At 38.7% G+C, this 13,375-nt stretch overlaps 1 protein-coding gene across 1 annotated transcript in view; it reads right to left on the minus strand.

Annotated features, from left to right (window-relative positions):
* Nucleotides 1-6,571: 6,571 nt before the first annotated feature.
* KCNB2 (potassium voltage-gated channel subfamily B member 2) overlaps nt 6,572-13,375 on the minus strand; it is a 299,142-nt gene continuing 292,338 nt past the window's right edge. Inside the window, exon 4 of the mRNA XM_060243643.1 lies at nt 6,572-9,629. Coding sequence (XP_060099626.1) covers nt 7,473-9,629 — 2,157 coding nt within the window. The 3' untranslated portion in view covers nt 6,572-7,472. The remainder of the gene's footprint in view (nt 9,630-13,375) is intronic.

Consider the following 13,375-nt stretch of genomic DNA (forward strand, 5'->3'; position numbering starts at 1 on the left):
AATCTACCTAGAAGGAAGCAAGGATAGCAGACAACCCAAAATGAAAGGAATGTGAATGACTATAGAAGAGAATTGCCTAAAGCATTTAGCTTCCCTGTTTTCCATTCCCGTTGCCTGAAAATACTTATGTGGAAATAAGGCACAATAAATAGAACTTATAAAAATGTTGACTGGCTGTACCTAAAATGTTATGCTAGACTGTAACTTAGCAACTGTTAATTTTAACTTAAACATATCACTTTGATTACTTTTTCAAGCCACTTTCTCATCATCCATTATTTGTAACTGCTGGTCCTGCTGCAGACATACAGAGAGTTCACACTTTCAAGTTTTATGACGGGATTCATACCTAATCTTCCTATCAAATGAAATCTATACTTGAAAGATTCATGGTGTAATACACTCTCACCGTTAACTCTTCCTTCTCCCCTTCTTGCAGTCTTCCTCTTAAATTGGATTCCCAGTATAATTTCCCTCCACATATCTAAAGGAAACTGTGACTTATGAAAGTTCATCTTGAAATAAATGTTCTTAGTCTTTAAGGTGCCACTGAACTTTGTTTTATTTTTGCTAACGTGGCCACCCTTTTGAACACAATAAACGTAATGCATGGACTCTTGTTCTACTTATTCCTTCTAGCAAAGTTCTTTTAAAAATGATGCCTAAAGTAACTATGAATTAGCATTTTGGTATGTATGTAATGTTTAATGCAAAGTGGTTTCATGCAGAGAACTGAAATGAGACACTGATGATTCATTTACACATTTATTTACTACCCTGCTTGTTCTAGCAGACTGAAATGGAGAACAATGCCATTCATTTTACAGACATTTGACAGAAAATAAACAAAATATTTTGATGTTGAACAACTGTACAATACAGACTATCACATGCATATTTATATGCAGATTGGTGCAGAAATATTTAGTTGATTAGCCAAATCTAGTAACAAAAAATCCTTTTCCTTTTCATGACATTAAAATGCAGCTGATATGGAAATGTTGATACAAATATTATTTATATGTGAAATTCTAGTAATGGTGTAAGATGGACAGCGGAGGGGGGGAAGTTAGTGGTATACTATACAGAAAAGAAGTGAAACCCAAACATTTCTAGTAAATATAGTAATGCAATGAAGCACATCTGATGCTGTTACCATTGCAAAATGCCCTATAAGAACACTGTATTTTCCAGCCCTGCTCCCATCCCAGATGTATATATACAACAAAAGCAGCATACTTTCCCATATTAGATGGGGCATTTTGTAAAGGCAGGTGTTTGAGGTTAGAGAAGACTTACCACCTATGCACTGATCTCCTATTGAAAGTATGTATTTTTTTTAAAAAATGAGGATATGCCTTAGTATAAGAATTTACAATGAAATGCTATCATTCCTTGAAAATGGAGTAAAAGTGAACACAATGCTATCCTAAGATAAATAAAAAAAATACTGTTGTGCTTCCCCCCTGCAGCATTTATAGTATTCATAGAAGAAAACGAAGTTACGTAATGAAACTGAGTTCATGCTACTGCATTTAAGAAACAAATACAGGAGGTAACATAACTTATAAACATGAAATGGTACGTATTTGGTGGTTATTTACAATGATCTCAATGCATCAGGGTAAGTGCTGAGCTCTCTTTCCTGAAAACTGATCCCTAAATGTTTCATTTTATCTGCATGACTGTCATTTACTTGTGCAGAATGTGATAACTAAAGCTCTGCATAACTTTGCTGAGAATCTCCAGAGCTATAAATCTTTGTACAACACCTGAGGATTTGGGATCCCCCCCCCCCAGCAATTGTCCAAGCTGAGAAAGATAGACAGAAAACCTACTTTTTGCCTGAAACCATAATAAATGAATGGATCCTTTATTAAGGTTATATTATAAATGTTTCCTGTTTGTTTCTTAAGGGATGTTGACTATTTAAGAATTCAGGTATAGGCAAAACTGTTCATTTTCAGATGCTTGAACCTAAATATCTTTGTGCATGCTCCAGCTTATTCAGCACGTTGGTTAAAAAGAGAGAGAGAAACTGCACGAGAGAGCAAGGAGCTGCTATGCAAAAGTGCCAGTGTTCAGATCAAGTTTATTAATGGTGTTATTATACTGTTCCTATGAATTCTTACTTTTTTATTTAAGAAAGATCTTAATTTTCCTCTGCTGTCACTTGATTGAAATGATCTATAATACCAGAACTCTTGAAGGCTCTTGAAAAGTTACTTAATTAAAAAAATTCAGTGCCTGAGTGGTTTGTAGGATGCCACAAAATTTTATGAGATAATAATGCCTCCTTGATTCTAAATGTTTTGTGACTTTAGGGTTGGCTTCACTGACTTCAGTGTTTTGACACACTGTTCTGTCCACACCACTGATTCCTTTATGGTCTGCATTTCTTTTAATATTAAATTTATTTACATTGGACTTTATAATTCTAATCATAACTAATCCTTCTGGTACAGTTGTGTCGTGTCTAGAAAAATGGAGAAGAAAGCCCTAGACTAGAACTGCTGAGGAGAAAATGTTGACATCTTAGTATTTTATATAGCTAGAAATGCATCCCTGTCTAGTTTTTTTTTTTTTTAAGTTAGAGGTGCATTCAAAAGGACCTCAAAGGGAGCTCTGGGAAGAGAACTTTCCTGTCTCTCCCTCCCATCTCCTAATATGTTGGTGCCTGAATTCAGAGTAGTCCAGAACACAGTGTGATGTGTGGCTTTGCAGGGGAAGAGGGGGTCTTAGCAAAAAATGGCAGTGGTGGGAAAATGAACATTGACGCAAGCCTATGGCTGCCATAATCAGCCATCTGTGCTTGATTATGCCCCTTCAATATTTGAATTTCACTGAAGGTTCCAATCAAATGAGAATGGGTTTTGAGAGAGAACCATTGATGTGAAAACAACATAGAACTGAAACAATAGCCTCAGCACTGGCCTTTGTAGCAATAATGAATTTGTAATACAAGCACCACAGAATAAATACAGGTGTACTTTCTCTTTAAGTATACCTTGTTGCCTTACAGGTACTCTGCCTTTCTTTCTCTGTAAGCAGCTGCATTTGTTGCTGGACTGTCAGATTGGTTCTGCTACAGTTTGTCTCTAAAACATGATTAAATGTTTTCCAAATTATGTATTATGCGGGGGGGGGGGGGAGGACCCAGTAGGGTCAATTATATTGGAAGCACTACCTGTAAGAGAAATCTTGATTTTTTTTAAAAAAAACCCAAATATTGCACACTGATCCTATTTTTAATTTACTTTTGAAGTAAAAACAAAATAAGATGTAGTTGTGATGCAGCAGAAGCATCATCTGTATCAGGGGTAGAATTCTAGCAGAAGCTCCTTTGCATATTATGCCACACACTCCTGATGTAGCCAGTCCTCCAAGAGCTTACAAAAAAGATCCTAATATGCAAAGGAGCTCCTGCTAGAATTCCACCCGATCTGTATACATATCAAAAGCCTGCTAAACACTCATTGCTGACTGTTTCCCATTTTGAGGAATAGGGAGAGGGAATATGTAGTTATATCCCCTAAGAAGCTAATGAATACACTGATAGAATGAAATAAGCTATAGGTACAGCATACTGTTGTGTGCATACCATCCTGTGCTATCAGTTCTGATGGCATATTTGAGGTGGGCATGCCTCTTTAGTAAGGCATTAGTTCTAACTGTAGATACAGGGCAAAGTGCAATATATGGTGATATCTTTATACAAATCCATGTTAATACAACTAGAAGGGAGGCTCATGGCTTGGACTGGGCTTGCTGAAGCAACCAGTGAGGGATCTCTAAGTAGTTGTAGCCCTGTGCTGAGTGCGTGAACCCTTTAGAAACTGATCCCCAGGAGAGGCTGGCATAGCTGGAGAAGCCCCCTGAGAAAGTGGCTGGAGCTCTAAAAATGTGGAAGGATCCAGGAGAGGCTGGCTTATTGTGGACAAATTTGGCTCTGTTAGGGCAAAGTGGTGGGTTGATTTGGGTGGATTTATCCCATCCCCATCTACTTCTTCCTCTTTTCTGGTACTTATTTTTCCTTGCGGTGTGCTCAGTTGTCTCCCTTGGCAATAGTCTGGGAAACAGGTGAGCCCACCCCACCCAACTCTGCACACCCAGGAAGGCAGCACAAAGGTGGTCTGCACTCTCTTCTCACCAACTGTGACAAACCATGCTTCTTCTTCACACTTATGCAAAGGAGGAGTTCTGGAATAGCCTTCTTACCTGTCAGAAAATACATTCATGTTTAAGACATTAACATAACAGTGCCTAGTTTTTACTTCCAAATAATTCCCTAGAATTGATTATCCTTTTTAAAGTGACACAAACATATTTAATCCTAACTACACATGTGAAGACTGTGACCTGGATGGCCCTGGCTGCTCCAACCTTGTCAGCTCTCAGTAGCTCAGCAGGGTCAGCTCCTCATTAGTACTTGAATGGGAGACTACCAAGGAAGTCCAGGGTTTCTATGCAGAGGAAGGCAATGGCATACCACCTCAGAACATCTCTTGCCTTGAAAACCTTATAGGGTCACCATGAGTCTACTGTGACTTGGCAACATTTTCAATGTGAGGACAGATTCACTTTATTGAGGTTTACAATTTGCTTTTTCTGTATTACATAGCTAAGGGCACTCAGAATATAGCATGATGAACGTGCATTGGGGAGATGGGAAATGGAAGTTTTAGCTCTGTTATAAACTTAAGCTAGTAATCATGTCACATCTTTAGTTCTTCATATGTAAAATGGGGACATGAACATTCTACTTGATATAATACACAAGCAGGGCTCTGAATACATGAAGCATGGGTCCTTATGAAAAGAGCATAATAAGCAACCGAGATTCATATCTGTCGCTCAAAAACAGTCATGCCAGTCAGTTACAGATTTCCCTGGGTAAAGATTATGAGTGAATTCATGACTTAATTGAAATCACTGACCAAGCTATCAATGGCTTGAATATGAATTTTCAATCTAAGGCCAAGGTTTAGCTTTTTTTCATCTTCTTCAAATGGTTATTATATTAAAGGCAAAGCAAATAAAAGTATATAATGTCAAAAAACTGTACAGAAAATGCTGAGCAATGTCTCATAAACGCTGGCTATCATTTAGTCAGCAAGAATAGCTATCAAGTCTAAACAAACAAAGAAGGTTCATGAAATAGAACACGTCATTCTAAAGTGTTAAGCAGAGTGCCACATAATTAAATTAAATCACATGCAGAATTTCCTGGACAACCAAAAACAAATTTGTACTTTGAGATTTAATGACCAGACATTGTATTTTTAAAAGTTACATTTTACCCAGTGGTTCAGGTAATAATATCTAAAAATAAAATAAAGCCAAATATGAAAAGGGAATTAAACAAAAACACATTAGGTTAGATTCAGCAAAGGGAGTTTATAAGGGTGTTTATGGGTGTGGATTGTTCCTGCTTTCCTATCCCACAACAATGTACTGAATTCTCTGAAACCCTGGCACTGGAGATTGTGGGACTTGCGTAGAAAAAAGCTGCATAGCCCAGTGAGTGGCAGTGAGAAAGGGAAACAAGGTGAAATTGCTCCAGTGATGCTTCCACTGCTGCAAATGCAATTTTTCATTGTTAACACCTCCTCACTGCAGACTGTGAGTCAGTTGGCTTTTTGTTCACCCACGTCCCATGACTTCAGCATCAACTTTTTAAAAATCTTAGGGGCTGCTGTGGGGAAGATCTTTGTTAGCTACTGGCTTCCAATTATTTTTGTCTATGCTTGTTATTTGGTCCAAAATGTTTGTTTCACATTCTGCCATGGGATCCTTCCAGAAGGAAAATTTAAGGGCTATAGAATCAAGCCCACAGTTTCTTGCTGAAAGCTGTTCTCTAATAGAAATCATCCTTGGAAGAAAAACAAGTTTATGAGAATCTTTGAATCACACTTAGCTACATTAGAAATCATTTTGTTGAAGTAAATTGAATTATAGAGGGATTGCTTTCTGCACTGTGTAAAATCACAATAATTTGAATAGATTTTTAGGTTGATGAATAAAGAATACAACCATTAGCACATTTCTTTTTACAGGAAAATGGAATAATAATGAATGTTTGGCAAAAAATATGTGTTTCAGCAGTTCTCATGCTAGTTAATCTCATTGCAGGTGGGGTTTCCATCTGTTAATGAGAACTGCATGTACATGAAGTAAGAGCTGCCATGAAGGACAAAGTCATACTAGAAGTCCCAAATAGCATGATTTGCTATATGTTAATTACAAAATTATATGAACACTGGGATAAAGTCAATCGATCCAAAGCAGATGCTGAATTCAGCATGCCTCCTTCAAAGCTGGGAGAGAGCTGGGGAATATGGAAATGATCAGCCACATTGGGCTAAGTGTTTTTCTGGCTTCATTATTAGTAGTTATGCTTGTCTTTTAATTCATGGGGAAGTCTTCATGCTGATGTTCTGAATTAAACAATAACTATAACTGGGATGTCTACTGGTGGAAAAGCAGGGGCCAAATGACAGCATTTGTAAAGTGGTATCAGAAACAAATATACAATAAGTAAATACTCTAAATTTTAACAATAATCAACAGAATGATCATGCCTGCAATAAACAGCTATAAGTTTTAATATAAAACTTTCCATGACCATTTGGCACATTTTATTGCCATCAAAATAATTATGTTATATAATGTGCAATGCCTTTTTTTTGTTTTGACTTTGGCAAATTTTCAATTTCTGGTCATTAAATCCTGTGCCATCGATAACAGGGGTTTATCCAAACCAACATGAGTGAAGACTGTGTAAATAAAAATAACTGAAGTGATGATTTAGTTCACAATGAGGTGTAAAACGCTGTAGTTTATGTTTAATGAGCTTTCAAACAGAAAGGAAGATAGGTTGAGATGCTTTAAGAAGTTGCAAGTTTGCAACACAAGTCTGTACAAATCCTCCAGGCAGCGGACTGTGAAGGAAGTGCCTGTGTTCCAGGAAACATGTTGTCCACAGACCCTTGATAACTGTAGGTCTCTCCCTGAAACCCAAATTATTTACAAATATATGCATTTTGCAAGCTCAAAGCACCTTATTTCATACCCTTATAAACACATGCATTGACATTTTTTCCTTTTGTGTGCAAATTCCAAAGTTCATTATAACTAGGAGCGAAAAAAGTTAAGAGATTTTTTTTAAAAAAACAACCATTCTACAGTCTTAAATGAAAGGATCAAAAATGTCAGACATTGCAGAAGAGAGGCTCCTAACAGAGCTCTTTATTTTACTCAAAGTTCTTCTGTCATACTTTTCCTGATCCCCCTTTTTTGTTACAAAAAGCAGATTCCCACTTTTAAATGAAACAGTACTTAAACTAAACAACTCTTCATGCCATGCAAAAATAACATTTTATGTCCTTTTGAGGCTTTGCCATGTTTTAGTTCACAGGCATTACTAACTGCAATAAGAAATGAGTTTTTGTGATTATTGCTCTTATAACTAGTCACATGCTGGTTTCCCGTGTGGGACAGTAACCAGTTTCACCAGGATTTGTATGGATTTCTGGGGGAAACAAGTGATTTTCCATTTTATGTCCTTCTTGGCTATTGTCTGCTTTTACTTCCCCCCCACCATGATAAATGTCTTCAGTACAGTTGTGAGCCAAGCTTTTGGGAGATGAAGATCTGACCAGAGGCTCTTCTGTTAAATGATTGTCATCTTTGTGTTTATTCCCCAAGCAATTTGTCTTGCTGTCCTCCTGCTTTTCATGTCTTATGCCAGGAATCTCCATGAAGCCATCGTCTTCTCCAGTGTCTATTTCAGTGAAGCTTCTCCTCTCCTTGGAAGGGAAAGTAAAAAGCTTTTGTTTGGGAAACAGAGGGGATGATGTCTTGGAAGCTCCCTGGCAAAGAACTGACATATCAGCACCAAGCAAGGGTCTTTCTCCTTGAGGTGAATTTTCTTCTAAAAGAATGGTGCTGATATGCTGAGGAGTAGATTGAACGAGGCTTGCTGTTGCTGTCACTGGCAATGGCCTTGCAGTGCTAGGTGGTGTTTGTGGAGCACTGCCTCTGTTTTCTTTGAAGTTAACCTTAAGGGACCTTGATTTTAATGGATTACTTCCTTTTAGAGAACTTTTTGGACTATCCATAGCACTGTCAAAGTGGAAATTACCTTGAAGCAGAGGTTGGGAGCCAGTGTTCGTACCAGCATTAGTAGGGTATTCAAAAGTCATGTCTCTGGGGGAAAGTATTTTATCTCTGGAGAGTGATAAAAGCTGAGAACTCTTTGCTCTTTGGTCTTCTAAATGGATAGATTCACTTGGGAGTGAGAACCGGAGCTGTAGATTAGACCCAGAGTAAGGAGGGAATGGAGACCGGTCTGTCTCCGTGAAATCAGTGGCACAGCTGGCAAAGCTGTCAATGCTAGAAATGCTTCTCATGTCTGTTATTACATGTCTGGGTCCTGATACTAACGGTTCTTCTGGCCCAGTAACCTCTTCCATTTCTATTTCCTCCTGACAGAGTGAAGGTTTTGCTGATGGATTTTGGTAATTGGCATTAAGATTAGGCTGAGATTGAGTTTTAGTAATTTCATTGTATAACATTTCGAGTTTTTGAGCACTCAAGTGTTGGGGACTGGAGGATACTGCAGTGTTGTTTAGCTTTTCATGGGAATCTTTCTGGCTCACTTCTTGGTATTTATTCTCCAAGGATTTATTAGAACTTGTTTCAGATATTGTCCTCCTGGCCCATTTCCACCGACTTGGAGACAGGTGATTATCATCAGGGGTTTGCTTTGGGTTGGCTGCTTCTTCAGTCTTGCTGGAATCTACAGCTACGTCTATCAGATCCATGCTGCGAGCAAAGGCATCTTTTAGATTCATTGAGACAATGCTTCCATTTCTTTTTGCCCGCTCAAGTGCCTCTCTTCTTTTAATGGCTTTCTCCTGCCGTTTTTGTTCTTTGTAGAATTCTGAGAAATTATTTACTATGATAGGAATGGGCAGGGCTATTACTAGCACTCCAGCAATACAGCATAACCCTCCAACTATTTTACCAAGTAAAGTCTTAGGATAAATGTCACCATAACCTACTGTTGTCATAGTGATGGTGGCCCACCAAAATGATGCAGGAATACTTGTAAACTTTGTAGCATCTTCATCCTTCTCAGCAAAAAACACAAGACTGGAAAATATCATAATTCCCATTGCTAAAAATAATATCAACAAACCCAATTCATTGTAACTCCTCCTGAGAGTAAATCCTAAAGACTGAAGGCCTGTAGAATGTCTGGCAAGTTTAAGGATTCTTAGTATTCTCATGATACGGAATATTTGAACCACACGGCGGACATTTTGGAACTGCAGCACACTTTTGTTGGATTCGGTGAGAAAAATAGTGACATAATATGGCAAAATGGCCAGCAAATCAATCACATTTAGTGGACCTTTGAAGAACTTCCACTTGTTTGGAGATGATAGGAAACGCAAAAGGTACTCCATAGTAAACCAAGCTATACACACGGCTTCTACATGTGCTAGCTGGGGATTGTCATTTAGCTGTCCAAATTCATCAGTTACTTGAAGCTCAGGTAGAGTGTTGAGTGATAATGCAATTGTGGACAGTACAATGAACAAAATGGATACAATGGCCAAAATCTGTAAAACAAAAACAAACAAAACTGTGGTTAGCAATTCATAATGAATGCTTGAAATTCAACCACAGAAACAGTACTCTAACAGTTTCATAGCATTATATTCAGTCTCATTACATTGCGACTATACAGCCAGCATCCAAAGTAGTTCATACCAGATCCTTTGAAATGCCAGTAAATTACTCTTTACATGGGCCCTGTAAGTGATCATGCCCTTTTCACTATGATTCCTGAGTTTCCTATGATTGATGTAAACACCATCTATAGACTAGTTTTGAACATCAAGGACAGGTATTTAGCATATTTAAGTGCTATTTTATAGTTTATTGTTAGCTCACAAAAACTCATGCTGGAGTAAATGTTAGTTTTTAAGGTGCCACTGGACTCCTGTTTATCCTGATTCCACAGTAGCAATTGCTCTGCCCTCTGGTTTCTGTTTTCCCTGGCTCAGCTGATTGATTCCCCACCAGTTGCTGCATGGCTGCATTTTGACTCATGCCTCCCTCCAATTCCACCTGTATCTTCCTTATCTTCTTTTTAAAGATCAGGAAGACAGTGGGGGAATTCGAGGGAAATGTGAGTCAAAATGTGGCTGTGCAGAAACTGGTGGGGAATCGATTGGCTGAGTAGGGTTGCCAGGTCCAACTCAGAAGATACCTGGGGGACTTTGGAGGTGGAGCCAGGAGACTTTGGGGGGGGGGGGTGGAGCCAGGAAATTTTCCCATTCCCTAAAATAAATAAAAATATAGCAATGCGGTTCTCCTGAATAGTCTTCATTTTCTCACCCCCCAGCAGTTGTGATTCCAGTAAATGAAAGTGAACACACACTCACAAAGCAGCCAAAATAAACAGAGTTTGCAAGCACACACTTTTGTGATCTCACTGGGACTTCACTCACAGGAGCTGCTGTATTTCTACCAACTTCAGACGAACACCAGCAAATGAAAAGAGAGAGAGGTGGAGTTTTTCTCCATCTCATAAACAGGTTCGTATACAAGCACAGAGAGTGCTCTCTCTCTCTCTCTCTCTCACACACACACACACACACACTTACTGGCTCTGGTTCCTATACAGAGATGTCAGAAATGAATGCAAAACAAGCACAGGGACTGTGCGCTCTCTCTCTCTTACACATACATGTGGCTCTGCTGCTGGCCCCTCCTGATGCAGCTTTCACTACCTGCTCAAATGTAAAGGCGCACACACATTTTAAAATACAAGCAGTTTGCAAGCTTCTAAACCTGCAGAGATCTAAAAGCACATTCTGGCTGTTGGGGTAGAACTCCCCCCTGCTGGCCAGCTGGCGGGGGTGGAGTGGAGCCTGCAAAACTTGGGGATCCCCCACTGGGACCTTGGAACTGACAAGCCTAAGGCTGAGCTGGGGAAAACAAAACCCAAGGGCAGAGTAACTGTTATTGCGGAATCAGGATAGTAAAACATCTGTCTGTCTTTGGAGATTCACAAAGAACTTTAGCTTACACACATTATTAGTGCATACCCATTCCATTTTGAGAGCAGTTGATGGCCATGGCATGAGTGTGTGCGCATGTGCTTGCACATATTTACACAATAAGGAACTTTATCTTACAAGCATGCAAGTAGTGTTAGCTGGAATAAAAAACTCAATGTATTTTAGCACTTTATGGTTTAGCACTTAGTTCATTTGTTAAAAGAAAATGGACAGTCTTTAGATAATTTCAGAAAATGATACAGCTATACTAAACAAATTTACTAAAGTACAGCATTTGGAAATGCATTTTTTCATAAAAAAGACTTTCATAATTTTGTATTCCATTAAAAGGACTAAGTACAATATTTTCTGCTTTGAAGTTCAATTTAGGCTCAGTGAAGCAAAAAGGGGGAAAATAATTTGTGCCTATTTCTGAGAAATGGTCCATTGAAAAGCATTTTTGGTGGTTATATTCTTCTACAGATGCAGAAGTGCTAAAAAGTACTCTCTCTCTCTCTCTCTCTCACACACACACACACACACACACTGCATAAGTATAATCAAGAATTCAGTCCTGTTTTTTTTTTTTTTTAAATCATGATCCCAGTACAATATAAGTGTCCCAGACAAGATGCCTCACTTCTGATCTACAGCTGAAGGTTCTTTTTAAAAATAATCATGGGGAACTCATGCTCATGCTTACAGATTTGTTTCTGCTTCACTCTGTATTTCCCCTTATTTTGAGACAGGATAAGACAGAGATGGAAAAATTAGACTTGACTGACATATTTCATTCTTTGATGTAAACTGTATTTTCAAATGGGATTTCTCAATCTTTCCTACAAAGTTAAATGTAGCTTTTGTGGGGTTGATACTCTTCCCCTCCCCACAAGTTTCCTTTAAAAAGATGCTATAATTCAGAACAGAACAGATGATATCAGAATCTCGTGTTTTTAAGAACTTTTGTTGAACTTCCTTTTTAAAATATGTCATTACCAAAACCAAAAGTGCTTCTGAGAAATAACCCTGTACCATCCAAATCAAGTCTTCAACTATATTTTAATTGTGCCCTTCATTTCAGAATCTCTAAAAATGTGATTTGAAGTCTTCAAATTCAAAAAGGTGTTTGGGATTTAGTGTGTGCATTTTTCTGAGGAATCTAAACAAGGCTTGATTGTAGTCTGTGCTAAGCCTTTCAAGGCAAAATGTGACTCAATCAAATTTCAATCCAAAAATTTGCCTATGAAGAAAATCAGAGTTCAACTGGTAACAAAGATATTGAATATTTAAATTTAATGTCTTCTGGCTACTGTATGTAATATTGGGGCACACTGTTGTTATCCTTGTTTTTATGTTTAATACATGTATTTTAGCTTAGTATTAATTGTTTTAATTATATGTTCGGTTTTAGTAGTTTTTAAGACATACTTTTATTAAGTATATTTCTAATCTGTTAGCTGCTTTGGTGGCCCTGATGAGTTCAGACACATGGGGTATAAATATCATAAATATATAAAATAATATATATTTTGATGTAATGGTGTCCCTGAGAAAATGTGCTCTGTAATGAAAGGCCTTGCTGCTAGGTGGCTCTATCTTTGTTCTGGAGTTTGATGAGTCACAGAATGGTACATGAGATGTGGAAAGGATCCATGGCTTAGTGGTAGAGCACTTGCTTTGCATGCAGAAGGTCCCAGGTTCAATCCTTGGCATTTCCAGTTAAAAGCGTCAGGTAGGAGGTGATGTGAAAAACCTCTATGCAAGCCCTCAGAGAGCTGTTGACAGTCTTAGTAGACAATACAGACCTTGATGGACCAATGGTCTGGTTCATTATAAGGCAGCTTTGTGTATGTTCTTTAGAGAATTTGGCCATCTATACTCTAAATTAAAACCATCACTCTCCAAACTGTTAGTGACAGCCAGTAGCTGGCCATGATGCAGAAGCACTGCTTCTACTGGGATCACAACAGCAAGTACGGCGCACTGCACTTCTGCATCAACATCTGAGGAACATCTGAGAACTGGGAGCCCCAGTAATTGGGAACTGAGAGGGGAGGGGGGAGAGAGAGCAAGAGAGAGATCCCCCACAAGGCTTGTTCCGGCAGAGCTCTTTCTCCCCCAACACTTCTGTCCGATTTTGTACAAGCTGTCCTGGGGCTGCAACTTGCCTTGCCTCTTTCCCACGGCAAGCAGAAACTGGTTTTCAGAGGATCTTGCTTGCCGTGGGAAAGACGTGGAGTGAGTTGCAGCCCCGGAGCAGCTTGTGTGAAATCAGACAGAAGTGTTGGGGGGTGGGGGGG

The sequence above is a fragment of the Heteronotia binoei genome, chromosome 7 (genome assembly GCF_032191835.1).
Source record: "Heteronotia binoei isolate CCM8104 ecotype False Entrance Well chromosome 7, APGP_CSIRO_Hbin_v1, whole genome shotgun sequence".
NCBI classification, from domain to species: Eukaryota; Metazoa; Chordata; class Lepidosauria; order Squamata; family Gekkonidae; genus Heteronotia; species Heteronotia binoei.